The sequence below is a fragment of the Chiloscyllium punctatum genome, chromosome 49 (assembly GCF_047496795.1).
Source record: "Chiloscyllium punctatum isolate Juve2018m chromosome 49, sChiPun1.3, whole genome shotgun sequence".
In the NCBI taxonomy this organism is placed as follows: domain Eukaryota; kingdom Metazoa; phylum Chordata; class Chondrichthyes; order Orectolobiformes; family Hemiscylliidae; genus Chiloscyllium; species Chiloscyllium punctatum.
Genome location: NC_092787.1, coordinates 26844961 through 26872187, shown reverse-complemented (window position 1 = coordinate 26872187; position 27227 = coordinate 26844961). Strand labels below are relative to the sequence as shown.

General features: G+C 39.5%; 2 protein-coding genes across 3 annotated transcripts in view; one reads left to right on the top strand and one right to left on the bottom strand.

The window, feature by feature from the left end:
* Window positions 1-486: 486 nt before the first annotated feature.
* Window positions 487-13505, bottom strand: LOC140469456 (protein SET-like). 2 transcript variants are annotated; one of them, XM_072565993.1, is made up of 8 exons: window positions 13208-13505; window positions 11367-11424; window positions 9862-10004; window positions 7835-7938; window positions 6080-6193; window positions 4685-4855; window positions 3985-4140; window positions 487-3411 (listed from the first exon to the last, which is right to left on the bottom strand). In XM_072565993.1, exons 1-8 carry the CDS (start codon window positions 13278-13280, stop codon window positions 3388-3390), a joined length of 843 nt encoding a protein of 280 aa, XP_072422094.1. In that variant the 5' UTR covers window positions 13281-13505; the 3' UTR covers window positions 487-3387. The 2 variants fall into 2 exon arrangements, with proteins under 2 accessions (XP_072422094.1, XP_072422095.1); XM_072565994.1 differs by lacking the exon at window positions 13208-13505 and adding an exon at window positions 12788-12947.
* Window positions 13506-13653: 148 nt separating this feature from the next.
* dync2i2 (dynein 2 intermediate chain 2) overlaps window positions 13654-27227 on the top strand; it is a 46823-nt gene continuing 33249 nt past the window's right edge. The window contains exons 1-2 of the mRNA XM_072565992.1: window positions 13654-14256; window positions 25454-25563. Coding sequence (XP_072422093.1) covers window positions 13921-14256; window positions 25454-25563 — 446 coding nt within the window. The 5' untranslated portion in view covers window positions 13654-13920. The remainder of the gene's footprint in view (window positions 14257-25453; window positions 25564-27227) is intronic.

Here is a 27227-nt window from a genome sequence, read left to right as displayed (position 1 = left end):
CTAAATTAAATCCAAAATCTTTTCCATATCTGAAAATTTGCTCCTAGGCACAAAGAGGTTAGAAAATCTCAGTACACCAGGAATTGTCTGTAAACGCCTAACTAATATTAAACTGCACATGCATCAAGTTTTGCCAGAGGAACAGTTGTTCCAAAATGGCTTAATTTCTTAAAACCTATCTTTTCACTAGCCTGAATGGTTAGTTCACCTCAAAAAAGAGAGATTAATCAAATAGTCAATGACAACTACAAAGTGTCAATACCATCTCAGTATCAGTAAGCATTCCTGTGGTAATGGCAATTTATAATCTTCCATTTACATTGTCACATCCCATAATATATTGTATCATGCTAAAATTTTTAGAACTATCCAAAAGCCTATTAAACGCTAACTGCTTCATTTCAGTTGGATGAAATTAAATCAATATTTGTATTGGCAATACACTTCCAAATGTACACAACAAGCAGTAAAGACAATACACAGCACTATGGCAAAACATGTATACAAACTTTATTGTAGATAACAGTAAAGACAGATTGATGAGAACCAATTTAATTTAAAGAAAAACAAAGTTCAAGATGAAGTCAGGACACCTTCGGCTGCCATGTCAAACAAAACCCAATACATTTAAAGATCAAGTGTCTATAAATCCAATTAAACATTCTCAAATGTGGTTTATAGACATCATGCTCTCCAAAACATTGCCAAGCAAAGCGATGGCTTAGCCAGATCCCATTATCAGGACAATTATGTAAGCAAAAACAAATAAACTAAACTACAGCTCTGGTTATACTCATTAGGCTTCTTGTATACCATCATTCTTTTTAGACGGAAGTGTTCAGGTCTGTTATTACTAGTTTAAGGAATCACATGCCTTATGCTTGCATTGCTGGTGGTAGAATTATTAGTCATTCCATCAATTTGCCAAAAGAAAAATGGCATGGTTGGTACCAGTCAGCTATCTTTTTGCATCCCAAGGAGGGCTTCCCAGCCACAACTCAATTCAGTTTCTTTGCCTCTACCGGAGTGGCAAGAATACATCAAAAAAAACAAAAGGACTTGCTCAGGAGAATGTATTTCTCCAAGTGAAAACATGCAAAATGTACAATTCCCTCTCACGAAGACACACTAATCTTAAAACACCAGGTGGAACTGAAGAATTGCATTTATGAAACAACAGTATTCATGAGCTGCTCAGGTTATACTGAAATCTAATGGAATACTGGAGAAGATTTAGATATGAAAATCTCTGATGTTTGCAGCAAACTACCAGTGTTAACTAGGACGAGTATATTTAATCGATTTATTACACCATTCTGGCAAGGCTCAGGATCAAGAGGTAAAATGTTTAGCAATATCATAATGCCTATTCATCACTGGTAATAGATAAAGAAAGATGGCACCATTATCCATTCACAGCAACTGCAAAATCCCAAAAGTAACTGAAAACAATTCAAGTTGGTGGGAGTTAAAGCAAAATATTACAAAAAGGAATCCAACTCAAATTCTTAAACAGCATCAAGAAAGAGTTAATGAAAATGGGAGAAGCTCATAAATCAAGGAACACAGTTGTAATCAGGCCAACGTCTTTCTTTGTACAATAGCATTCGAACGAGGTCACAGTTTAGTATAATCAGTACAAATTCTGGAAAGATCAGAAAAGCAATTGAACATGAAATAGGAACAAAAGCGTACAGTAAATACTACAAGTAGCACTGAATGGGATACCGACACCCAACCTGTCAAAAAAAGGTGAGGCAATAGATCCCATATCCTCAAAAGCTAATTGCAATAAACTGGTTATGCCACAATCTCATTCCTAATAGAAAGGAGCCAGAATGGAATAAAATAGCACAACCTATTTTGAACGACCAGAAATATGATGAATTTGCAAGAGTTGCGCCAAATCCATTGCACACCAATAATTATAAAATGTAATAATTACACAAGAGTCTAACTTTGTGGCAGGCTTTTAAAAATTCAGTTGATTATATACACACACATATCACTATATTTTTGGTGCTAAATGTGTAGCATTTATGGCAGACCCCGGTTGCAAAGAAAATGTCATCAGTTCAATGGATGTTTTGCAACTACTGCCAGGACAATATATACATTATATACCAACTTATAGAATTTAGGAACTAGAGGCAAAATAAATCAAGTGCAATTTTGGTAGTTAAAAGCAAGCCTACAAACAGTCCATAAAATGTGTGGTATTCAAATTTAAACAAGCACTTACAATGCAACACTGGACCCAGACCCAAATCATTGAAGGAGAACACCAAGTTCTCAGGGTTGCAATTTGTCTTTTGTAATTACAATCTCATTTCCAATAAATACAGAACGGATCTCTAATTATTACAAACTCAGTAGCTTCTAGAACATCACAAACAACTCCGACGATTTGTTCCTTGATACTTGTAGCACTTAAATTTGTGTACATATTAGAGTTGTTACAATTTGGTCTCAATTTTGACACTGAAGCATTTACCTCAGGTCTGTACAATTTCCATCCCCATCAACCATTTACCAAAAATAACCATTCTAGATTGGTTGCAATTAAGTCCACAAAACATCCCAGATTAAAAGCAAACTCACCACGCACTTTTTGTGTACACATTTAGTTTTATTGTAACAAAGCAACTTGTACACTCTAACGTTTAAAACGGAGCAATTTTCCTTTCCAGTGAAACAAAAAAATTACATTAGAGAGTGTAGATTCCAATAAGATTCTACAGATTGTTACTCCTCCATCTGCCGTGGGGTTCAAATCGATTAATATTTAAAAGTTTGGTTGCACGGATGTTGTATCAATATACAATGCATCAACATGCTAAGTACAGCCAGTCCTCAAAATACCCAATAAACCCACCCATTAGAACCCAACCGTCTGCATCTACCCTAGGTGCTCAGTGACACCCATTTGTTACAAGAGAGAAGAAAACAAAGGACTTGATGATAACTGCTAATTCTCCACATCACATGGAAACACAGTGTAATCTCTGGGCCAGAACAGGTAGGAAAAAAGCCTATTCAAAATTATCTATAATCACAGCACAAAGGCAGAAAATAGTTCTGGGCTTCCAGCAGAGGGATGGGTGGATGTGGGAGGGTGGGGTGGGGCTTAAAATAAAAAGTAAAAAAAAAATACAATCACATTACTACAGAAGATGTGTGCTGATCAGCTGGCGCTAGGAGAATTCATATCAGTTCACGGAAATGGCAGAGAGAGATTGCCACTGTTGTTTGCGCATGTAACTCATCCCAATTGTGTATAATGGTTTAAGGACCTCAGGAGAGCAAGGAAACTGAGCACAAAAAGACAGCAACTTGCTCCCAGGGACTAAAGAAAAAAAGTAGAGGTGAATATCAACAGCAACCAGATCAGTCATCTTCGCCTTCCTCCTCCTACAAATAATATGGAAAACAAAAAGGTTAGTACTAAATAGCTGGATGTAAATAAAATACAAATCAGAACTGTAAGTGCGCTCCTCCACAACTATTAACAGCAATGCATATTACAGGTGCAAAATCTTTTGCCCAAAGTGTTAAATTTCAGTTTTCTTCTGCATGACATTTGTAAATTTAATAGGAACCACACATATTGAACAAATCTTAAAGCACCCTCCTATTTTATATTTAACCAAAATGATGATCTTCCCCTTACATGGATTTGCAAGGCAACTCTTGTATCCTACAAGGATACACTGGTGGCCAAATCTTGTTTTGGAAAATCATTGAAGAAAGTCAGACTTACGAAAAAGGAAATTTGAACAGATTCAAGATTTGAGGCTACAAGACAGAAGTTAGCCCATTAAATCTGCTCCTCCAATGAGATCATGGTGAATACTCTTATTGATGCAGAGAGATCAGCCATTCCCCATTTGGGGAATAAAGACAAAAGTTAACCAGAAGCATTTTAAAGGTTCCGTATATATGTTACCACATCTGGACTGGGAGTTTAAAAATGAAAGCACTTGCCTCGGCTTCTTCCCCTTCCTCCTCCTCTTCTTCGTCCTCCTCTTCGCCCTCTTCATCCTCATCTCCTTCTTCATCGATATCCTCCAATCCTTCTTCTTCCTCCTCATCTTCATCCTCCTCCTCACCATCACCTTCTTCATCTTCCATATCAGGAACCTAGCAAGACAACATCATAATGATGCATGCACTCTTTGACAAAAAGTATGTTAAAGCTCCTCAGCATAGTGTTTGAACTTCTAAGTGAGAGTCACATATGGTCTTCAAGCACCAGGGCCAAAATGAATTCATTAAAATGACATGGGATTGCTAAACAAAAAAAAACCTGCTGCACACAAGATTAAGATTCCTCCAAAACTGCTACAGAATGCCAAATGAGTGAAGATCTGACACATACAAAATCAACAGTATATCAAGCTATCTGGCATTAATTATAATGCATCTTTACAACTAACATAATTATAAAGCAATAGAACTCCCAAAAAGGTAAAATAATTAACATCACCCCCTTCTGGGATTTCAGCCTGGCTGCTCAATAGCATGTGGCCATTTATAATACCTACACATCCGCTCCTTTGTGTGAAAAGAAATACTGAACTTCCCACAAAGTGATACAATCACTAATGAAGGTGAATGCCCACGTCCCTTACACCAAAATCAGATGTCATGTCATAAGTTTGCACACCTAATATGGGATACTCACTAAATAGTACTGCAGTGGGTTTGGCCAGATATCATCCTTGATGACCTCTCCCAATTCATCTGCACCTGCATCCGAGTGATCGGTAAACCAAGTAAAGAAGCTTTCTGGCTCTTCATGCTGTCGCTTCCTGCCTGCTTTAGTCTGCGACTGGCTGGAGCGCTTTGTCAGGTCCTTGAAGTAATGCAAATGTTCAGTTGTGTAGGATTAGGAAGATGTGTAATTATAAGTGTTCAACAAAATGTTTAGGTACATAATGCTAGAATGTAATATAGTGGCTTAAGTTCAATTTTGAAAATTAAAATTCCCTTCAAAGACAACAAAGATGCAACCAAACACATTACATCACAGAATTCAAGTGTTGAGAAAAACTTGAAGAATGCCAATGTTAATCTGATCAGGTTTTACCTAGTAACTGTTGCAAAGATAAAATTTAGCAGAATATTGGCCATCAGGCTTTCCCAAGAACAGTAAAATTGAAGAAAGAGGAACAAAGAAGGATAAATAAACTTCACCATGAGAGCATTATAAAGCTAATTTTCACAGTATAGCCAAATGAACTCAACAGATAAGGGACTGAAGTGCCTGATATGCATGGCTTAGTACCTAGCAGATTCAAAGAAGTGGAAGATTTCTGTTCAAATCTAATGAACACCAATTGTTTGGCAACTAAATTATTGCAAAGTACAATAATACATAGAGGACAAAAAACACACTGTAATGAATGTCAATGAGATACAAGTTTAAATCTTTTCCACGCACTGTTAACTGAACAGATTTTTTTTTAACTGAATGCAAATGAATCACATCAATTTGGATAGACTCAAACTCTACACAGAAACAAACCAAGGCTGGTCAACACTTAAAATCCATCTACCAATTAAGATCTAGTTCAACTCTAAAACAGTTACCAAATAACTGTTCAAAGTCACAATGTACTGCTTTCATCACCTTACAGCGAGGCTTTGAAAAGAACTGTAACAAACATATCGGGATGCATCTACACTTTTCTGAGCTAAATTAGGGAATAATGAAGTACCAAGTCACAAGACCCACTGAGACTTTGCAGGTTGGATAAGGGTAGGAACAGGTGTACGGCATTCAGTCCCTTGAGCCTATTCTATCATTCAATTAGATCATAACAGAGGTATAACTTTTAAGGAACCAAGCTAACAAAAATCCGAGTTAACTGTTAATAATTTGCAGACCCAACAGCATTCTTACAAAATCCCAGCTTTCCATTACCCCTTGTGCAAACTATTACCTGACATCACCTAACTCATGTAAATCTAGTTCTCTTTCAATGTAACTGCAAGATCACATATCTTTAAAAAATATACAGTAGCACCCTTGAGATTGAAAACAGTCTGGTAGTTCATATTCAGCTATTAATCCTACCTTTCCTGCCTTCCATTTGATCTCTGTTGATTTTGAAGATGGGTCTCCATTTTCATTCAGATGAAATTCTTTGGACAGAACTTTATTATCAAAGTATGGGTTCTCATCAAAATACTGAAAATAAAAACCACACATCAGTTTGTCTTCATTGTTAGCGTGACTAAGAGTAAAGAAACTTGGGTTGAAGTTCCTGAAAAGAAAAGCTGTTTGATGTATTTAATTATTTGTGAAATCAAAGCACCTGACAAAATAGTTACTGTTCATACCCATCCATGATACTCCAATTAGTCAGAAGTGGTCATATAGCATTTAACATTATTCAGAGATTTAAGAGGAGGAAGAAGAATTAAAGTGGAGCATTCACCAAGCTGCAGGTATTCCAATTTACTTTTACTTGAACAATACTAATTTATACATGTGTACAGAAACAAAACTGGAGAACTGAAAACCAGACTATTATATTATTAAAGTATATTTTTAATTAAATGTCACAACCTAGGATCCTTCTCCCGAGTTTAGTACCGTTCTGTGAATAAACCAGTTAACAACGGGACACATCTGCCTGTAAATGGCAAGGAAGTTCTTCCAGTAACTTGTTCAACATTTACCCCTCTGCAAGAATCAAAACACATCTACCCAGTTATTTTGCTCTGCTACCCGTGGGGCAATTGTTGTTTCCACTCTTAGTCACTAATTACAAGATTTAGCACCCATTACTACGTTGCCAAGATGTTGGGATTCTTGAACTCAAATTGGTTTGCATAGTTTCCAAACTTTTTAAAACATAATGATTGCTCAATTTATTTTTGGCCAGCTACTCTGGGCCACCCGAAGACACGAAATAGACTAACATTTAACATCTCTCAAAAATCAACACTACCCAGGTCAATGGAGGAAGTTAATTGAATTTTAAAAAAAAGTTTCTTAGAACAATGCTTTATTTACCCATTTTGCACGAATAGAAATCATGTCATTTAGTGATCTAACAGGTCAACAGTGTTTCCCCTCCCAAAGTCATGGGTTTAATCTAATTGAGCATGATGGGGGTATTGTCGCTCTATAGTAGCTGTTTGAGGAGAATTAAAACAAGACAACAAGCCAATAAAACAACCCCATATTCAGCCACTGATTTGAAAGTACGAGAAATTAACTTAACACATATCGGCATATTAATTCGCACCATATCTTAAATGCTGTCAGTTAAGCTATACAAACCTGGAAATCTGCTGCAAATAATGGTAACAGGTCAATTTCTGAATGGATGTTATACCTCTAATAGATGAAACTGCAAAGATCAACAGGTGATTTTGGAAGCACACCACAGCCAAACCCAAGGATATTGAAGCAAACTAAAACCTCTTCATTGGCTTTGTGCAGCTAATTGAATTGACCAATGATTTATAATAACTAAAATTCAAAGGTTCTTACACGAGACTTTAGGGATAAGAGTTACCAAATTTACAAAAACCACCTGTCTTTGCTATGCATTTTACATATCAGTACACAAAAAGTTTAACAAACCTCAGAGGTTAGCAGTTTTTAAAAACTTCCTATACATATGTTACTCCTCAAAAGATTCCCAAAACAGAGAATGCTAAAAATAAATAGAAATTATCACTCCTACAAACCAAGACATGTTAGAGGCTTGACAGTATGAAATAAGTTGTTCATCTCTGTTTCAGTACTTCAGCCCATAGAACTCATTTGATTTTAAATACCAAATTCAACACATCTGCCAAAGAACAGCATACTTACAAAATCTATTCTATAGCCTGATTTGATATCTTCAAATTCTGTCACCTCCACTCTCGTCAGATAATGCAGCGCCTCCTCATCTTCCTCTCCCAGAAGCGCAGATACTGGAACATATGAACGTAGATGCATAAAATACACTGACTAAATATTGTTTGCAAGAAGCTTCATTTGCAGCCTAAGGTCCACAGACAGTATTGATTAAAGAATGGTCCACATGTAAGGCAATGTACACAAATAGTAGAGCAGTCCATAATTGCTGGATGTGAAAGGAAGGGACAAAATGAAAAGGCAAAGACACTAGATGCTGCTTGCTATGCTTTTTCATCAGGTGATATATTTCTGAGATTCCAAATTTGAATGTTATGCTGAGCTTTATGTACAATTCTGAAAAATTTAAAAAATATAATGGAAATGCAGGCTCATGGTGCAATGGTAACAACCCTACTCTGCCCCAGAGATGTGTAATTACAAATAGGTTGATTAGATTATCATTGTAAATATGTGCTAAAGAATGTAAACACAATGACCACTCTGCTCTTTTCTATCAAGAGCTGAACTATTGCTTCTTTCAGAAAAAAGGTAAAAAAAATAGAATTATGGAGTAGGTAGATTCACTTACTATTCATTAAAATGAATATAAGCACTGCATGTTGTAATTCTAAGCCTTACTAGCTGGACCAATGTTTTCATTTATTTCACTGATGTTTGTTAAACCATGCTGCACACAAATTGGCTGTCATCTCCCAACATTACAATAGAGCTAAATCGCACTTCACTGAAAAGGTGCCACAAGTTATTTATTTCATTCACACTTCTGCAAATGCTACTAGTGGAGATCCAAACGACACCATTTAAATTACTCTAAAACTGTCTTACACTACTTACATAGAATTAAGTAGCAAAAGCACATTTGGAACACAGCAAATAAAGACATTCTATGCTATTTCTAGATAAAGCTGCAACTTATTGTTTACAATTTCAAAATCAAGGAGTACAGTGGAATTATAATTAGACCCCACACATCAAGGTCAATTGGAAATCAGTCCCATTCTGGGATGTCAGGTTAATCCTGCATAGAAGGATTAAGTACAGCAGCAAACCCCACACCACATCCACCACAAAAATCAAATAAACAAACATTCGGGTTAACATGTTACTTGTAAATCAAGAAAAGGAAGCAATTGTAGTATACATTTGCACCCACTCTGGGCTTTGCCACAAAATTTATTTCTGTTCAGATATTTCCCATATAACTAAGTTTGGGGGTAAAAGCATTTGCTAAAATAAGGTATAAATAGACAGGAATTTGAACTCCTACTTCATGTATTAAAACAGGATACAATCAAGTATTTAAAGTAGAGCATAAATGACCACATTTGTAATTCCTACTGTTCACAAGCCAAAAGGGTTGCAGCCAATCTCAAAGGAAAAACAGAGCAACGGCTCCAGATGTCATTACCAGCTAAAAACATTTAAAGTGGTAACTATAATTTTGGCTACAATAAGCACAATCCAGAGGGACCAACACAGCACACATTTTAAAAAAATATGCACTTGATTGTTTCATAACTGTCAAGGTGGTGACTTGCTGTGAAGTCTTTCAAACAGCATTGCATGACCAACATGTGCCTCTAGGGGTCACTGTCAATAGACATGCAACTAGTACTCATTACAATTTCAAGAAAGTTCACAAAAAACTTACCAAGACATTTTGTTACACATTTTGGCTATAAAGCCATGGCAAAGAATATCTAAAATCGGAGTCACAATCACTTCAAGTTCTTGGACGTTGATCATTTTTCACATAATAAGATTCTCTTGTAAGTAAAGATCAAGATCCCTTTCTGTACTCTTACCACACACAAGTATTGTTTAAACTCATTTGACCCTTTTCTCAGCTATCAGCTTCATGTGAAAATTCCACATTGCCTAAATTTGTTCTCCCATTTTATTCAACACAGAATATTTATTGAATCACTATCAGCAAGGTTTTTCCAACTGAACAATTATTGCATTTAACTGCTCACCTTGTGGGTGGTTGACAAACGTAGTCACCCAAAAGTTGGGGATTTTGGCAATGAGTTCTGACCGCTTCTGGAAGTATGGCTGGCGTAGCTTGTTGTATTTTTGCTCTACTTTCAAAATTTCCTCACTTGCCTGTTCATTCAGTCTAAATGGAAAAGTATTTTTAAAAATTAAGTGAAGAGTTATTCATAGCCTTGTAAAACAGGATGGTGAGAGTTTAACAAAAAAAGCTACAAGTTTGAAACACAAGTTTAATTCTGCATTGACAAACAGATGATTAAATAAGACAACAGCATTTCTGCATGCAAGGGGCAGAGAGAAGTACAAAAGGGAAAATGTTTTATCCATTAGAAACTAACTTGTTCAAAATATTTCTACAAATCCCAGCCGTCATACTTGAGGTTATAATTGTGCTTTTAAGACAGTCTGACTACAAACTAACAACTTAACAGTGAGCTGGGTGCAGTGACTTTTTCCTTCTTCCAATTGCTTGTCCAGAATGCCAATGTCATAACAAACAAGTCAATTTTCAAATGCAACACAACTGGAATCATTTGTCTCCCAAAGATCCCATTTCAAGGAAAGGATTAATATCAGCAGAAAGATATGGCTGCATCCAAATCTTCAACCAAAGATATGGGAAACATTTAAAGATTGTTCTAAATCACAAGAGAATAAAACAGGGGAGGAAACTTTGCTACTATTATGCAAAATCCTGGTTAGACCACATCAGAATATAATTCAGGGCACATCTTTGATTGGCCTTGGTAGGAACGCTCAAGATGCACTAGAATACTACTAGCAATCCAAAATGGTAAATCACAAGATTATATCTAAACTAGCCTGTAATCTCCAAGTCAGAGAAAAGGGACAGCATTGACGTATCACTTGTTGAATTCTATCTGTGCACTATCAATGCCCCACAATAGAGAAGGCAGAGGACTTTGACTCTTGGAGCCATCAAGTTCAAATAATTTGGGCAATCCTCAAACCTTTACCATCAACCTCAAAATTTAACACCCCAAGAGAAGATGACCAGATAGAACCTACAAATAGATAAAGCTAACCAAAAAGATTTTGGGAGAAAACATGTGACAATTAATAGTGTAATCCGAATATTAACATGTCTTCTCCAAAATCTCAAATATTAACATGCACATGTACTGCTAATTATAAAGCAGTGCTTTCATCTGTGGATGTCAGCACAGTATCAAAAAACAATCTTATAAACATTGTTCTGAGAAACTTGTTACTTTGAAATTACAGAATTTACCTTCAATTTCACCGAATACCCAGTACAGTGTAACAAGTTTCAGGACATCAGAAAATGGCTCATAACACGTGAAACAGTGGAAACTTTTAAACTTAGGGCCACTTCCGCCTAATGCAACATCAAAATTATTGACCTATTTAAAAATGTTTTTCAGATAAAACTTTTAAAGCAAAGCTCAATCAAGTGCCCAGGTATTAAAATGCAAAAAATCATACATTATTTCCTTTACGTTACCTGTCTATTTCATTCTGTACTTCATCAATGTGTTCAATGGCTTCCTGTTGCTCTTTTTCTGTAAATAAAGTTTGCAAAAATCACAGTTAGTGGTTTGCTCAGCATTTATGGTATTTATAACACTTTAAGAACGATAACTGCAGTATGGCCTTCAACTTAAACACTTTTCCCTAAACCAAATACCTTGAAAACTTGAAGTCATTAATTGACAGATCCAATTTGGATTTATGGAATCTCAAAAGCAACATTACCAGTTTGAGAATAAGTAGGCAAAAGGTAAAGACACACAAAGAAAGTTGTGACCTCTTGATTTAGCACCATTTCATACAGACTGATGACCTGGGGACGAACATTTTATTAAATATTTAAAAAGGCAGGTGGTAAGCTTGGAGGGGCTCCTAATCACATTCTGCAAGTCAACCTACTACAAGTAACAATACTGTTCAGCAATATTTTGCCAGAAAGTTACATTCACACCTCAAAAGTTGATGTAACGAAATGTCATTAAATCCTCCAAGATATATATAAAAAGTCCCTACCGCTCACCTATGAGTTGAAACTATGAAAATGGTGACAGACCAAGTCATTTGCAAACAGCGTACAGATTTATTTAGAACTGTAAACGCCTTCGTAACAATTATTACGAATTTGATAATAGGAGACATCAATAATTCGCCTGCAACCCACGTTTCAGTACCGCTTCCCTTTGTGTTGAATGAACCCCTGCTAAATTATGAGCCGCGTGGTTCCTCCACGAAGGAAGTCGTTGCTTTTAATGCCGACATTTCATTTTGAAATGAATTACATCGAAAACAAACTTTTTCCCCCCAAAATTCAGCATTCATGAAAGTTGGCTGTACATCTGCTTTCATTTTATGATTTCATGAGTTTAGCTCATGCAATAATTTTCCATTCAGTTTCCCCTCCTTTCACACGAATAAAACTCTGCAAGTTGCATTTAACTTTTCCCTCCAGATTTTGCTGCTTGTTTAAAAAAAAAGTCTCGATCACAACATCCTGATTCTCAAGAAATGAAATCATTTAGTTTAAAAAGGCTCAAAAACCAAACACGGGCTCACGTAAAAATCGCGTGCACGAGAAGGGTTTTAAGCTAGCATCGCCTGCCTCGAGGGTTTAAATCGTCATACTAGTTTGCAAAAAAGGACAGTGGAAAGGTGTCTACAATCCCTTTAACTCTAGGCCGCATGGTTAGGCCTCTTCTCCCCAAGTCCGATGACTCTAAGCCGCCCGAGTGATGTTGCTGCTCGCGGGAAGCCCTTGTTCAAACCTGCCTCCTTGCATATCATCCTTACCCGCTGTAGGATTAGCGGGGGGGGGGGGGGGGGGGGGGAGAGAGAATGTCTGTGTGCATACCCGCTTGGGGGGTGGGGGTGGAGGTGAAAAGAAATAGGGCATCTCACCTCGGGCCGACGAGCAGGCCGCGACGGCTCCGTTTCTCTTTCCTGGTATCATGGCGGCCGCCTTACACAATGAGGGAGGAGGAGGTGGTGCAGAGATTCTGTTCTCTCTCTTCTTTTCTCCTCCCCCCACCCCCCCACTCCTCTAACACACACTCTCTCTCTATGTGGCTTCATAAACATGGCGCCGGAGTGAATGGAGTTACCCTCCCGCGCTGCCTTTCAGCTCCTCTCCAGCCCGACCGAGAGGGGGAGCGTGGGGCCGCCATTCCGCGCACATACACAACACACACACAATATACATACACAGATATACATAACACACTCAACAGAGAGGCCTTCACAAACGCAAGCACGAAAACATATATTTAACCAACAGGCGATTAAAAACAAAACAATCGCTGCACAAAAAAAACAAATTACCTGAGGTCTCGTCTGCTCCATCATGGTTCGAGTTCACCTCTTTTTTACTCATCTTTGTCGCTGGGACCGACATCTTGGAAGAAGGAAAAAAAAGGGGGAAATAAAAAAAAGGAGAAAAAAATGATTGGAAAAAAAGCCCTGATCCGCGCTTTCTTTCACGAATCTTCCTCTCACTGTATGTATTTTATTTTTTTTTCTCCTGCACTCCCCTCACACACACATACACAACACACGCTGTCTCTTTCCCCCTCGATGGCTCAGCGGGTCTCGCGCCTCTACCACAGGAGGGGAGGAAAAAAAAACGCTCGCTCTCAGCCTCTCCAGCACGCACGCGCGCTGGCGACCCTCCCCCACATCAACCACTCCCCCTAGCACGCGTGCGCGACGCACGGCCCTCGCGCCGAGCTACCGCCCCGGCGTTGCATGCCATTGGCCGCGGTCGAGCGGCGCGAACGCGGCCGTGACGTCAGGCGGAGCGGGTCGTCATGGCGACCGGGTCGTCTCGTTTGGGTCCGCGTCGACCGTTGGATTCATGCTGTGTGCGTTCGGGAGTGAGGGAGAAGGTTTTTATTGTGTGTAGGAGGTGAATGAGTTGTCAACACTCCAATGTATTCTTTAATATATCAATAAATTACACTTGGCTTCTTGAGGAGGAGGACATTTTGTTGGTGGAGTTCTTCCTCCTTCCCCTAAAGTCTTAACGGACCCGGGCCATGTTCACTGACGAGGTCCAGGAAGCCGTGTCGGTTGATTCGCGCTGGAGAAAGGTTCCCGAGCTGCGTGACGCAGTTTGTCAAACGACCGCGGTTCGGCGCTGCGAAGCCTCGGTGCAGAGTCGACGCAGCGCGAGAAACGGTACGCAGACCGATCCGGTCGAGTGCCGAGAACTGCCGGCTTTCAATGGGAGCACGGAGCCTTCAATCGATTCCCCGCGTCTGGCCCGCTTCCTCCGGCAGGTGGAGCCCATGGTGAGCAAGGAGTTAATCAAGAACATCAAGAGCCACGCCTTCGATGGGTTTGAGGTCCACTGGATAGACCACCCCCTCACTGTGAGTCTTCTAGTGGCAAAAGGTGGATGTTCGAGCGCATTTCAAATCGTGTGCGATTTTTGTCATATTATTTTCAAAAGTGAATTTGAAATTCCACACAGCCGATTGCGAAACGAACTTCTCTGGTAATTTAGACATTATAATCTTGTAGTTATTATCATCGTGGTTCAGCAATGTTACAGTTGGCTGAACCATCTCTTTAACGGAATTGCAGGTGAAACTCAGCTCTGGCAGCATCCCTGGAGAGAAAGCAGCGTGAACGTTTCGAGTTCACTGACTTCTTCAGACCTCATTAGTGCATGGCACGAGAGATAAGCAGGTGATAGTTGCATTGCAGACGATCGTGTCGTATTGTTATAATGTGGTAGATAGAAAAGCAACCGGCAAACAATAGGAAGCGAGCACATTTTGCCTAATCAAGTAGCTCAAATAACGAATGAAGTCAGATGATTCTGGAAGTGCTGTATGTTGGGCAGCACTTGTTGAAAAAAATGATGTATATATTGGGTTTATGACCGTTCCTCAGAATATGGATTATAGATGAGAAATAGTAACCGTCTTTCCTTGGAGAGGTGCTGCCTTCGCCCACTGAGCGTTGTCTTTCTGTTCATGCTTCAAACAATGAAAGTTGTCAGGATAAAGTTATAGATATATATTTTACTTGGAATGCATCTATGCTTAAATTTGCTGCATGATTTGCAATATATTTCCATAATTAATATTTATCTGTATCTTAATATTTAGTTATAATTTGTGCTACCTTTTAATATCACGTTGTTGAACTAATTGGACATAGACATTCCTGCACTATATAGTCTATGTGAATAATTTGTATACAGACAAAGAAACTTCTAATTATGCAGTTTTTGTGACCTTAGGACATCATGAATACACATATTCATCTAGTTCATGATACTTTTAATCAAAGTAAGTGATTAGAAGCCAGTGATTCCCAAGTGTCTGTGGGAATGTTACACTTCACCAGGGAGGCTTTGAGGGTATCACTGAAATGCTTTCTCTTGACCACCTATGGTTCATCTGCCATTTTGAAGCTGGGATTTCAGCATGTACTTGGGGTCTGGATACTACCTATGTGCCACAAGAGCCTTCTTACGTATGTGTTTAAAGCAGTGAAATTGATTCCTTACCATGTTCTTTTCACAAGCGCTACAGAAACTAAATGCTGAGAATAATTGCCTGCTTCTAGTTCTAAGTTTAACAAATAAGATATTCAAGCCGAAGTAGGCTGTTCGATTCATCGAGTCTGCTCCACCAATCAATCATGACCAATATTTTTCTCAACCCCATTCTCCTGCCTTCTCCCCATAATCCTTGATCCCCTTACTAATCAAGAACCTAACTCTGTCTAAAATACACTCAATAACATGGGCTCAAACATTGAATTCCACCGAATAACCATGCTCTGGCTAAAGAAGTTACTCCTCACCTCAGTTCTCCCTGAGGCTATGCCCTCGCCTCCTAGTGTCTCCTTATGGAAGCATTTTCTCCATGTCCACACTATCCAGGCCTCTTAGTATTCTGTAAGTTTCTCAGTCTTGTAAACCCCATTGAGTGCAGATTCGGAGTTCTCAACCACTTCTCATATGCCATAGCCTTCATCCCAACACCAGCACATCTTTCCTTGGATATGGGGCCCAAAACTGCTCACAATTTTCCAAATGTGGTCTGACCAAAGCCTTACACAGCCTCAGCAGTACATCTCTGCTCTTAGACTCATAGAGCTGTACAGCGTAGAAACAGACTCCACGATCCACCTCAATCCACGCTGACCAGATATCTTACGTTAATCTAGTCCCATTTGGCCCAAATCCCTCTAAACCCTTCCTATTCATGATCTTCTCAACACGTTAAATGGTGACAACTTCCATCAGATGCCTTTTAAATGTTAAAATAATACTAGCCTCCACCGCTTCCTCTGCAGTACCCATACAGGTACCACCCTCTGCATGAAAAGGTTGCCCCTTAGGTCCCTTTAAATCTTTCCCCTCTCACTCTAAACCTATGCCCTCTAGTTTTGAATTCCTTCACCTTGGGGGAAAAGGCCTTGGCTATTTGCCCTGTCTATGCTCTCTTGCTTTTACAAACTTCTATGAGGTCACTCCTTACCCTCCACTCCAGGGAAAATAGTCCCAGCTATCAGCCTCTTCCTGTACCTCTTGTATTCTGTTCCTCTTGAAAGTAGTCAGTTGCATTCTCATATTGTTCCTGCATTTGGCAATTTTTTTTAACACATGGTTTACTACAACTATTTTGGTTTCTTGATTGGTTGATAGGCAAAATTAAAAGCCATTTTTTTGGATGAAATGTTAATCCAAGGCTCTTTCTGTTTCCTCATGTAAGAAAGATCCCATTGCATGATTTTGAAGAAGGGCAGTAGTGCTGGTGCCCCAAACCAATAGTTGTCCCTTAACCAAAATCACTAAAAACAAACTGGTTTGCTTATCACATTGCTGCTTTTGGGAACTTGCTGTGTACAAATTGGGTGCTTTTTAAACTTAGCTACACTTCAAAAGCACTTCATTGGCTGCAAAGCTTTAAATGTCCTGTGATCACGTAGTTCTAGAGCACTTTACAAGATTTTCTTCAATAATTGTTCAAATGTAATTGTATTTTTCGTATACGTAACAAGAATAACTTAATTATTAAGAGTAATATATATAAGCATGGGAGTAGATTGTGTAACTGCAAATTATTTTCTATTGAAATTGAAATTTCTGGAAGGTAAGATTTTAAAAATATGATCTTAACACATTAACTGGTGACAACTCCCATGAATACAACATCTTTAATGTCGATAAATATTACAAAGTTCTTGTTTTGTCATTGAATTTATAATTTGAAGAAGGCTCGGATTTATAGCTTGTCACTATATCAGGATTATCCTGGAATGCAATTGCAACTGCTGACTTTGTTTCCAGTTGAGAAGAGGTCAGCTTCAATCCTTCTCCACTGTCCTCTCCTTCCTCACCTTCAAAAAGTGTGAGCAGTTTATGTAAATTGAGACAATCCAATCAACGTTTTCTGCTATTTTGCTCCTCTCCACTAGCTCACTTAGCTAAGGTTCCTTTAATGTTCGTCCCTGTCCTTCTCCTCAACTTTCATTATTCTCTTAAATTTCTTCTAATCTCCTATCATGTCCTCTCTGACCTCTTCTGTCCATGAGACCCACTTCCTTTCCCTTGTCCAATTCAACTGAAATGCTGAAAACAAATCCACTCACTCCAAGCCCCTATGTTAAATGAAATTGAAATGGTTATCTTTAGGTTTTGTCTCCCTTTCCAGTAAAGCCATTGCCATATTTCCATTCTTTTAAAGACAATCTTTGCTCTTCCTGTTCTTGCAAAGCACCATCCCGTCTCCAACTTTCCTTTCCTCGATCTTTAATGTGTTGTTACCTCCCAAGTCTGGTTTCATCTTTCCTGAATCCCATGTTTGAATTTGAACCCTTTCTAATTGGTTTTCTGCCTCTACCATAGTACTGAATCACCTTTTGCCAAAATCACAACTGGTATTCCGTGACTATGTTCATCCTTCTCAACCTGTCTTTGAAATAGTTGATCACACCATCCTTCTCCAATGCCTCTCAACTATCATCTGGCTGATTGGGGAACTACTCATTTAGTTCCATTCTTATCTATCTAATCACAGCTGGAGAATCACTTGCAGTAGCTTCTCTATACATTTCGGTGTCATGTTCAATTCTAAGATGAACTTCCAATCTTATTTGTACATTCACCAAGACTATTCCCACTTCCATAACACTGCTTGAATTTCCCCATTTTCAGAACATCTGCTCATTCAAGTATCCCTAGATTGGACTATTAAATATTCTTGGCTGTTCTCTCACATTCTGCATCTGTAACTTTGCAAGTCTGTGTTCCTGTTCATTCCTGTGATCATGCCCTCTAGTCAGGCATCATCTTGATTTTAAAACTCCCATGCTTTTTTTCCAAATACCTTTTTGCCTTGTGTAATCCCTTTCAACCCTATAACTTTGAGATACTTTGTCTCTTGTGAGCTCCCAATTATAGTTCTCATGCCATTGGTGCCACGCCAATCAAGCAGGCTATTTTGCCTTGGACATGGTCAAGCCTGTTCAATGTTGGTAAGCTGCACTCATTCAGGAAAGAGGAGAGCCACAGTCTTGACTTGTACCTTATAAACTGGCTTTGGGAAGTAGGGAGATAAGTTAATTGCCCAAAACTTCTCAGCTGTGACCTGCTGTTGTATCACAATATTTACATGGCTGGTCAAGTTGTTGACCGTGCAGAATTTAGGCAGAGTATGCCATTAAATGTTAAGGGGAGTTTCTTGCATTTTCTCCCATTGAAGATGGTCTTGATGTGGCACTTGTGTGGCACAGATGTTATTTTGCCATTCTTCAGTCCAAGCCTGAATATTGTCCAGCCCTGTTTGGACACCTTGCTTCAGTATCTGAGGGTTTGCAAATGGCTCTGAATATGGTGCAATCATCAGCAAATGTCCCCATGAGTGACTTATGATGAGGGAAAGTCATTGATGAAGCAGCTATAGATGGTTGGGTTTAGGACACTACTCTAAGGAACATGGCTGCTGTGGTGCCCTTACCTCTGGGTCAAGAGGCCTGAATTCAAGTACTGCCTGCCCCAGAGGTGTATAACAAAATCTTTGAACAAGTTGGTTAGAAATTACCTACCCTAAGGAAGAGAGGTATTTTGTAGTGCAGTAATAGTGTGTCCCTACCTGTAGGCTAGGAGGCCTGGTTTCAAGTCCTACTTGTCATAACATATCTGAGCAGGTTAATTATAGGTATTCTTTAGGGTGCATACTTTTAAAGATGTCCTGGGATTGAAATGATTGGCTTTCAACAACTGCACCCATCTTCCCTGTGCTAGGCATGCCTGAACACGTGAAGTATTTTCCCGCTGATTCCAATCGAGGCCATTTTTGCAAGAGTTCTTTTTTGCCACGCTCTGTTAAATGTTACTTTGATGTCAAAGGCCAATCCTGTTGAGTTTGGCTCTTTTGTCCATGTTTAGAGTAATGGTGTAATGAGGTCAGTAGTTCAGCCTTCATAGAGTCCAGATTGAACGTTAGTATGCAAATTATGATTGAGTAAGTGCTGCTTAATAACACTGTTACACCTTCCATCACGTTGTTGATGATTGAGAATAGTCTGGTGGAGCAGTAATTGAGGGATTGGATTTGTCATAGAGTCATACGGCGTCAAAACAGACCCTTCAGTCCAAACAGTCCATGTGCCCGCATCCATCACTTCCTCGTTCATTCCACAGAGAACTCCTGTTTAAAACAATTTGCCCCGCCTGTCTTTTTTAAATCTCTCTCCTCTCACCTTTAAAAGTGTGTCACCTCGTCTTGAACTCCCCCATCCTAGGGTTAATGTAGGTGTCTTTTCCCTATCTGTACCTGTCATGATTTTGTTAACTTCGATATGGTCACCTCTTAACCTCGTATGCTCCAGTGAGAAAAGTCCCAGCCTATCCAGCCTTTCTTTATAACTCAAACCTTCCATACCTGACAATATCCTGATAAATCTCTTCTGAGCCTCTTATCCTGCTTTTTGTGGACATATCTGGACAAATTGTGATGTTGATGTCAGTCATGTGGCTGGCCTAGAATTGCTTGGCTAGGTGTGGGTCTAGGTTTGAAGCACAAGTTTTCAATATTATTGTGGCAGAGATGTCAGGGCCTATGTGAAAGGCCTATAATGCATTCAGGTATATCATGATATCCCACAGAGTGGGGTGACTCAGCTGAAATATTTGGGAATTTTTAAGAGGAGGCCAAGATGGATCATCCATTCGGCACTTTTGAGTGCAAATCCCATGGGGAAAGCATTGAATCTTAGAATCCTTTATAGTGTGGAAGCAGTTCGTTTATCCCAGCATGTCCACATCGACCCTCTCTGTATCCCATGTTCCATCCACCTAACCTACATATCCTTGGACACTGTGGGCAGTTTTAGCATTACCAATCCACCTAACCTGCACATTTTTGAACTGCGAGAGGGAACCAGAGCACCCGGAGGAAACCCAGGCAGACATGGGGAGAATGTGAAGAAGGTGGAATTAAACCCAGGTCCCTGGCGCTGTGAGGCAGCCGTGCTAACCACAGCCACCATTCTGCCCTGGCTGAAATTGCGTACTATTAGCTGGTTTTGCAGGAAATGATTTGCAAAACTCTTGCAACAACAATTCTGTACTTGTATTTATATAGCATCTTTACATAGGAAGAATCCCCTGATGCTTCATAGAAGGCAAAAGGAGAAATATCTTAATGTGTTGCTTAGAAGTGGCTTGGAAACTGGCAAATAAATACTCCTGGCCTTATATTTCTCACACCAAATATAATCAGACCTGTTTCCTTTTCACTTAATATTGCTGGCAGACAATACAAATCTCGTAGTGAGACAAACCACACATTCTGTCTCCCAATTCTGACATGTTCCAGTTCCTCCTTTGTATCGTTGCAAATCTTAATACCCTCCAATGTCATAGTTGACATTTTTCCCTCCAACTGGAAATTTGTCTCTGTTGTTGCTTGTGGGATCTAATTGTTTGAAGATTGACTGTTTTAGTTTACCTACATTATAAAACAAAATTTAATTCTGAAGACCTCTGGATGTGACATTATACCGTATTAATTCAAGTCCGACTAGAGAAGGACTTTACCTACTTTACCTACCTACTTTACCTACTTTACCTACTCTTGGGAAATAAGGCAGGGCAGGTGACTGAGGTGTCAGTGGGAGAGTACTTTGGGGCCAGCGACCGTAATTCTATTGGATTTAAAATAGTGATGGAAAAGGATAGACCAGATCTAAAAGTTGAAGTTCTAAATTGGAGAAAGGCCAATTTTGATGGTATTAGGCAAGAACTTTCAAAAGCTGATTGGAGCAGATGCTCGCGGGTAAAGGTTCGGCTGGAAAATGGGAAGCCTTCAGAAATTAGATAACGAGAATCCAGAGAAAGTATATTCCTGTTAGGACGAAAGGAAAGGCTGGTAGGTATAGGGAATGCTGGATGACAAAAGAAATTGAGGGTTTGGTTAAGAAAAAGAAGGAAGTATATGTTAGTTATAGACAGGATAGATTGAGTGAATCCTTCGGAGAGTATAAAGCCAATAGGAGTATATTTAAGAGGGAAACCAGGAGGGCAAAACGGAGACATGAGATAGCATTGGCAGACAGAATTAAGGCGAATCCAAAGGGTTTTTACAAATACGTTAAGGACAAAAGGGTAACTAGGGAGAAAATAGGGCCCCTCAAAGATCAGCAAGGCCGCAGAAAATGGGGGAGATACTAAACGAGTATTTTGCATCAGTATTTACTGTGGAAAGGATATGGAAGATATAGACTGTAGGGAAATAGATAGTGACACCTTGCCAAATGTCCAAATTACAGAGGAGGAAGTGCTGGATGTCTTGAAACGCATAAAGGTGGATATATCCCCAGGACTGGATCAGGTGTACCCTAGAACTCTGGGAAGCTAGAGAAGTGATTGCTGGGCCTCTTGCTGAGATATTTGTATCATTGATAGTCACAGGTGAGGTGAAGACTGGAGGTTGGCTAACGTGGTGCCACTGTTTAAGCAGGGTGGTAAGGACAAGTCAGGGAACTATAGACCAGGGAGCCTGACATCGGTGGTGGGCAAGTTGTTGGAGGGAATCCTGAGGGACAGGATATGCATATATTTGGAAAGGCAAGGACTGATTAGGGATAGTCAACATGGTTTTGTGCATGGGAAATCATGTCTCACAAACTTGATTGAGTTTTTTGAGGAAGTAACAAAGAGGATTGATGAGGGCAGAGCAGTAGATGTGATCTATATGGATTTCAGTAAAGCGTTTGACAAGGTTCCCCATGGGAGATTGATTAGCAAGATTAGATCTCACAGAATACAGGGAGGACTAGCCATTTGGATACAGAACTGGCTCAAAGGTGGAAGACAGAGGGTGGTGGTAGTTTTTCAGACTGGAGGCCTGTGACCAGTGGAGTGCCACAAGGATTGGTGCTGGTACCTCTACTTTTTGACATTTACATAAACGATTTGGATGAGAGCATAAGAGGTACAGTTAGCAAATTTGCAGATGACACCAAAATTTGTGGTGTGGTGGACAGCGAAGAGGGTTACCTCAGATTACAACAGGATCTTGGCCATATGGGCCAATGGGCTGAGAAGTGGCAGATGGAATTTAATTCAGATAAATGACAGGTGCTGCATTTTGAGAAAGCAAATCATAGCAGAACTTATACACTTAATGGTAAGGTCCTAGGGATATTACTGAAAAAAGAGACCTTGGAGTGCAGGTTCATAGCTCCTTGAAAGTGAAGCCGCAGGTAGATAGGGTAGTGAAGAAGGCGTTTGGTATGCTTTCATTTATTGGTCAGAGTATTGAGTACAGGAGTTGGGGAGGTCATGTTGCGGCTGTACAGGACATTGGTTAGGCCACTGTTGGAATATTGCGTGCAATTCTGGTCTCCTTCCTATCGGCAAGATGTTGTGAAACTTGAAAGGGTTCAGAAAAGATTTACAAGGATGTTGCCAGGGTTGGAAGATTTGAGCTATAGAGAGAGGCTGGGCTGTTTTCCCTAGAGCGTCAGAGGCTGAGCAGTGACCTTATAGAGCTTTACAAAATTATGAGGGGCATGGATAGGGTAAATAGATAAAGTCTTTTCCTTGTGGTCGGGGAGTCCAGAACTAGAGGGCATAGATTTAGGGTGTGACGGGAAAGATATAAAAGAGACCAAAGGGGCAAGTTTTTCATGCAGAAGGCGGGACATGTATGGAATGAGCTGCCAGAGGAAGTGGTAGAGGCTGGTATAATTGCAACATTTTAAGAGAGATTTGGATGGGTAAATGAATAGGAGGGGTTTGGAGGAATATGGGCCGGGTGCTGGCAGGTGGGACTAGATTGGGTTGGGATATCTGGTCGGCATGGGCGGGTTGGACCGAAGGGTCTGTTTCCATGCTGTACATCTCTATGATTCTATGACTGTAAGTCAGTTTCCTCTTCTGTACTTCATTGTACATTGTGACTAGCAGTGAGCAATGCCACGTGAGGTCTGCTAGTATTAACTAAAGTACTTTCAATTCTTGCCTGATGTGCAAAGGTAATATTGGGCTATACTGTAATTTAGTTTCTACTCAACCTATAATTAACTTTATAAAATCAATTTGCAAGTTATTGCATTCCTTAGGTAATATTAGATAGCAATTGAATCAAATCAAAAAAGTGCATGTTTTCCCATGCTTCCAGGGTATCAAATCCACATACAGTGGCCTCTGCCAAATCTACCAAAGCAGGTATGCCTATGCATTGCTTTCTGCAGTTTATTTTCATGAACTGTTTTAAGTTTTGGCAGTTGTAAAGAAAGACCAGACAGTTACAAATATATTTGTAACCCCTGCCAACTATGTGACTGAGGCATCACTCCATCACCCTGTAGTCTTGTCCTATAGTAGTTTGTGCAAAGCAATGCAAGTTTCCTTTTGTCATGCCTGCCATTTAAGTTGATTTGGGATTTAACGAAATCAAGATCTCCATAATTTTGACCATAAGGTTTCAATGCTTTGTTCATTTTTGCTTGAAGCTTCATTATGTTTATTCTAGTTGGATTTGTTTAGAACAAAACAAATTCTGGTCACTTGTGTTCCTGTTGATGTTTCTCGTGAGTTGATTTTAAAAAGTTTACCTTTATATAGTGCCTTTTACAATTTCAGGATGTCTGTGTTTTGTAACCAGTGAGTTGGTTTGAAATGTAGTTATTGTTGAATTGGAGGAAATTGGCAGTTGGTGTGTGTCCCAAATGTCCTAAAACCAGCATTATCGTAATTACTAGATCATCTAGGCTTTTTAATGCTTGTTGATGGATTATTATTTATTAGGACATTGGGGAGAATGAAATGGAAAGTTGAATTGTATTACATGTATGGGAGGTTTTTTTTCCCCTGTACTTTAGAATCCTAGGATTTAATTTAGTCTGCAGATAGCAAAAAAAACCCATGTCCATGACAGGATATCTTTGGGACGGTATGGGATTATTTTGGTCAGCGGTGTACCATATTTGCATATTAAAATTGAGGTAGTTCTTTCTAGAAAGAAAGGAAAGCCTGTTCAAGGAGTAGAAAATGCAAATTGTTTCCATTTGGAAATTAAGCTTTTATAAATCACCGGGTAGGTCTCTGAGGGAGATCCGATCCAGTTCTGAGCACTACACAGAAAGGATGTTGAAGCCTTGAGGAGGGTGTAGAGGAGATTTTGCAAGAATTAGTACTACAGATAAGCTATTTCAGTGGTGTGAGAAATGTGGAGGAGCTGGGATCATTCTACTTGTAGCAGGGAAGGTTTAAAAGGAGATTTGATAGAGGTGTTTAAAATTGAGGTTCTTTTTTTAAAGAAGGGTCTGTTTCCAATGCTAAATAATTATTACCTGGATTTGGCAGATGAATTAATCATCAATTCAAAGGAAGTCTCTTCATACATTTCCTATGTAACTTTGACAAATACTTCTGATATAGAAATTCTGAGGGAATATCAAATATGAAAAGACTTAACCAGAGCGAAGGTTCTTGGTTAACTAGAAGTAAAGTACAACTCCATAATTATCTCCCTGTTCATTGAGGCAAAATAAAACCCTGTCTTAACATGTTTCTATTGTAAATGACATATAATGTATTTGCATTGTCGCAGATATGGCCATTATATTAATACTTTATATTGACTTTTACAAACCAAGAATGGCCAGGAGACATTTCATTAACAGACGAAGCTGGACTGATTTTAATGGTCCTCAAAGAAATTGCCAGGTATGTGTAGATGTAACCTGTATGGATTTTCAGAAGATATTCAATACAATGACTTGCAAGAGACTTAGTTGAAAAGCAACTTGATAGAATAACAAAAAATAAGGCAGCTTGGATAGAGTTGAATGACAGACATGAATGTTCCATGTTGAGGTGTGCTATGTATTTTCTATCTCTGTGCCCATTAAATTTAGCGATTAGTTATTGAATTTAGTGCCCTGTGTTTGAAATCCACACTCTCTCAACCTATAATTGCAAACCATATGATACTTCAAGCTTTGATATTTAAATTAATTTACCGACTAAAACAAGAATGTAACTGGTTCCTTTATAATTGTTTAATAAGTTTCTTTGTTTAAATCCTGCTGTAGGTTTCATGTTTGCATACTCTGTATTATCCAGAAGCGCAGAAACGAAAACTGCACGTTACTGGTGTGTCCTGGAATGTGACAGGCTCTGTCATTGCTTGTGCATATGGCAGGTACGATAGCTATAAATAACCATCATTGTGTCTCTATTCATTATTGGTAGTTACATGCTCAATTAAAGTGTATCTTTATCTTTCCTGATGTAATGTTTGAGTCTTATAGAGCAGGAAAGAAGACTCCAAGTTCTTTAGCTGATCTTGGAGTGGTTTTAAATTTAAATTCCGTGTGGCTAAACTTCCAATTCCAACAATACTGCTGTTGGAATGATTTGGAGGTGCCGGTATTGGACTGGGGTGTACAAAGTTAAAAATCACACAACACTAGCTTTCAGGCGGTTGTGATGAAGGAGCGTGCTTCCAATTAAGCCTGTTGGACTATAACCTGGTGTTGTGATTTTTAGCTGTGGGAATGGATCACGTAGAGCCATTCATTTGGTTTAGACCATTACTACTGAAGATTAAGTTCATAACTATTTTGACAACATTTTTTTTTCTTTTGTGGGATGTGGATGTCCCTGGTAAGGCAAACATTTGTCTACTCCTAATTGCCCTTGAACGAATTGCATTTTAGACCATTTCAGAGGGCAGTTAAGAGTCAACCACATTAATGTGGCTCTGCACTCATCTGTAAAGATAACTGATTTCATTTGTATCACATCTATTGTGCTGTGTACATATAGAGTTTTCTTTACATCACAGAAAAAGGTCCTTTTGGCTAGTTGTATCTGCACCAATTATCAGATGTTATTTATCTATACTAAACACATTTTCCAATGCTTAGCCTTTAGTTTTCCATGCTAAGTTGTTTCAAGTGCTCATCTAAATACTACTTAAAAGTTTTGATGATTCTTGCATCTACCACCCTTTTAGAGACTGAAAAACTGCAGATGCTGGAATCCAAAATAGACAAGCAGGAGACTGGAAGAAAGCTGCAAACCAGGCAGCATCAGGAGGTGGAGAAGTCAACGTTTTGGGTGTAATCCTTCTTCAGGCCTGGGGGTGGGTGAAAGGGTAGCTGCAGATAAAAGGGGTGGCGGGGGGTGGGTGGTGAAGTGGGAATAGGTGAAGACAGGCAGAGGGTACAACCTGGTTGGTCAATGGGAGGAATGAGTCTGGCTGGGATGAGTGGAAGGGAGGGGGAGGGGCTGGGAAGGGAGGTTACTTGAAATTGGAGAACTTCCCCGACTCCCTTCCCAGCCCCTCCCCCTCCCTTTTACTCCTCCCAGCCACCTACCAGATTCATTCCACCAATTGACCAACCAAATCGTACCCTCTGCCTGTCTTCACCTATCCCCATTTCACCACCCTGCCCCGCCACTTCCTTTATCTCCAGCTCCCCTTTCATCCACGCACCCCCCATCCCCTTCCCACAGTCCTGAAGAAGGGTTAAGAACAAAGAATATTTACAGGTTAGGAACAGGCCCTTCAGCCCTCCAAGCCTGAGCCAATCCAAATCTACTGTCTACACCTGTCGCCCAATTTCTAAGTGTCTGCATCCCTCTGCTCCCCACCTACTCATGCATCTGTCCAGACGCATCTTAAATGAATCTACCGTGCCTGCCTCTACTACCTCTGCTGGCAGTGTGTTCCAGGCACCTACCACCCTCTGTACATGCCGTGTCTATACCCCTCAAACTTTTCACACCTCACCTTGAAAGCATGACCTCTCATTATTGATTCCACCACCCTGGGGAAAAAACTTATCTCTATCTACCCTG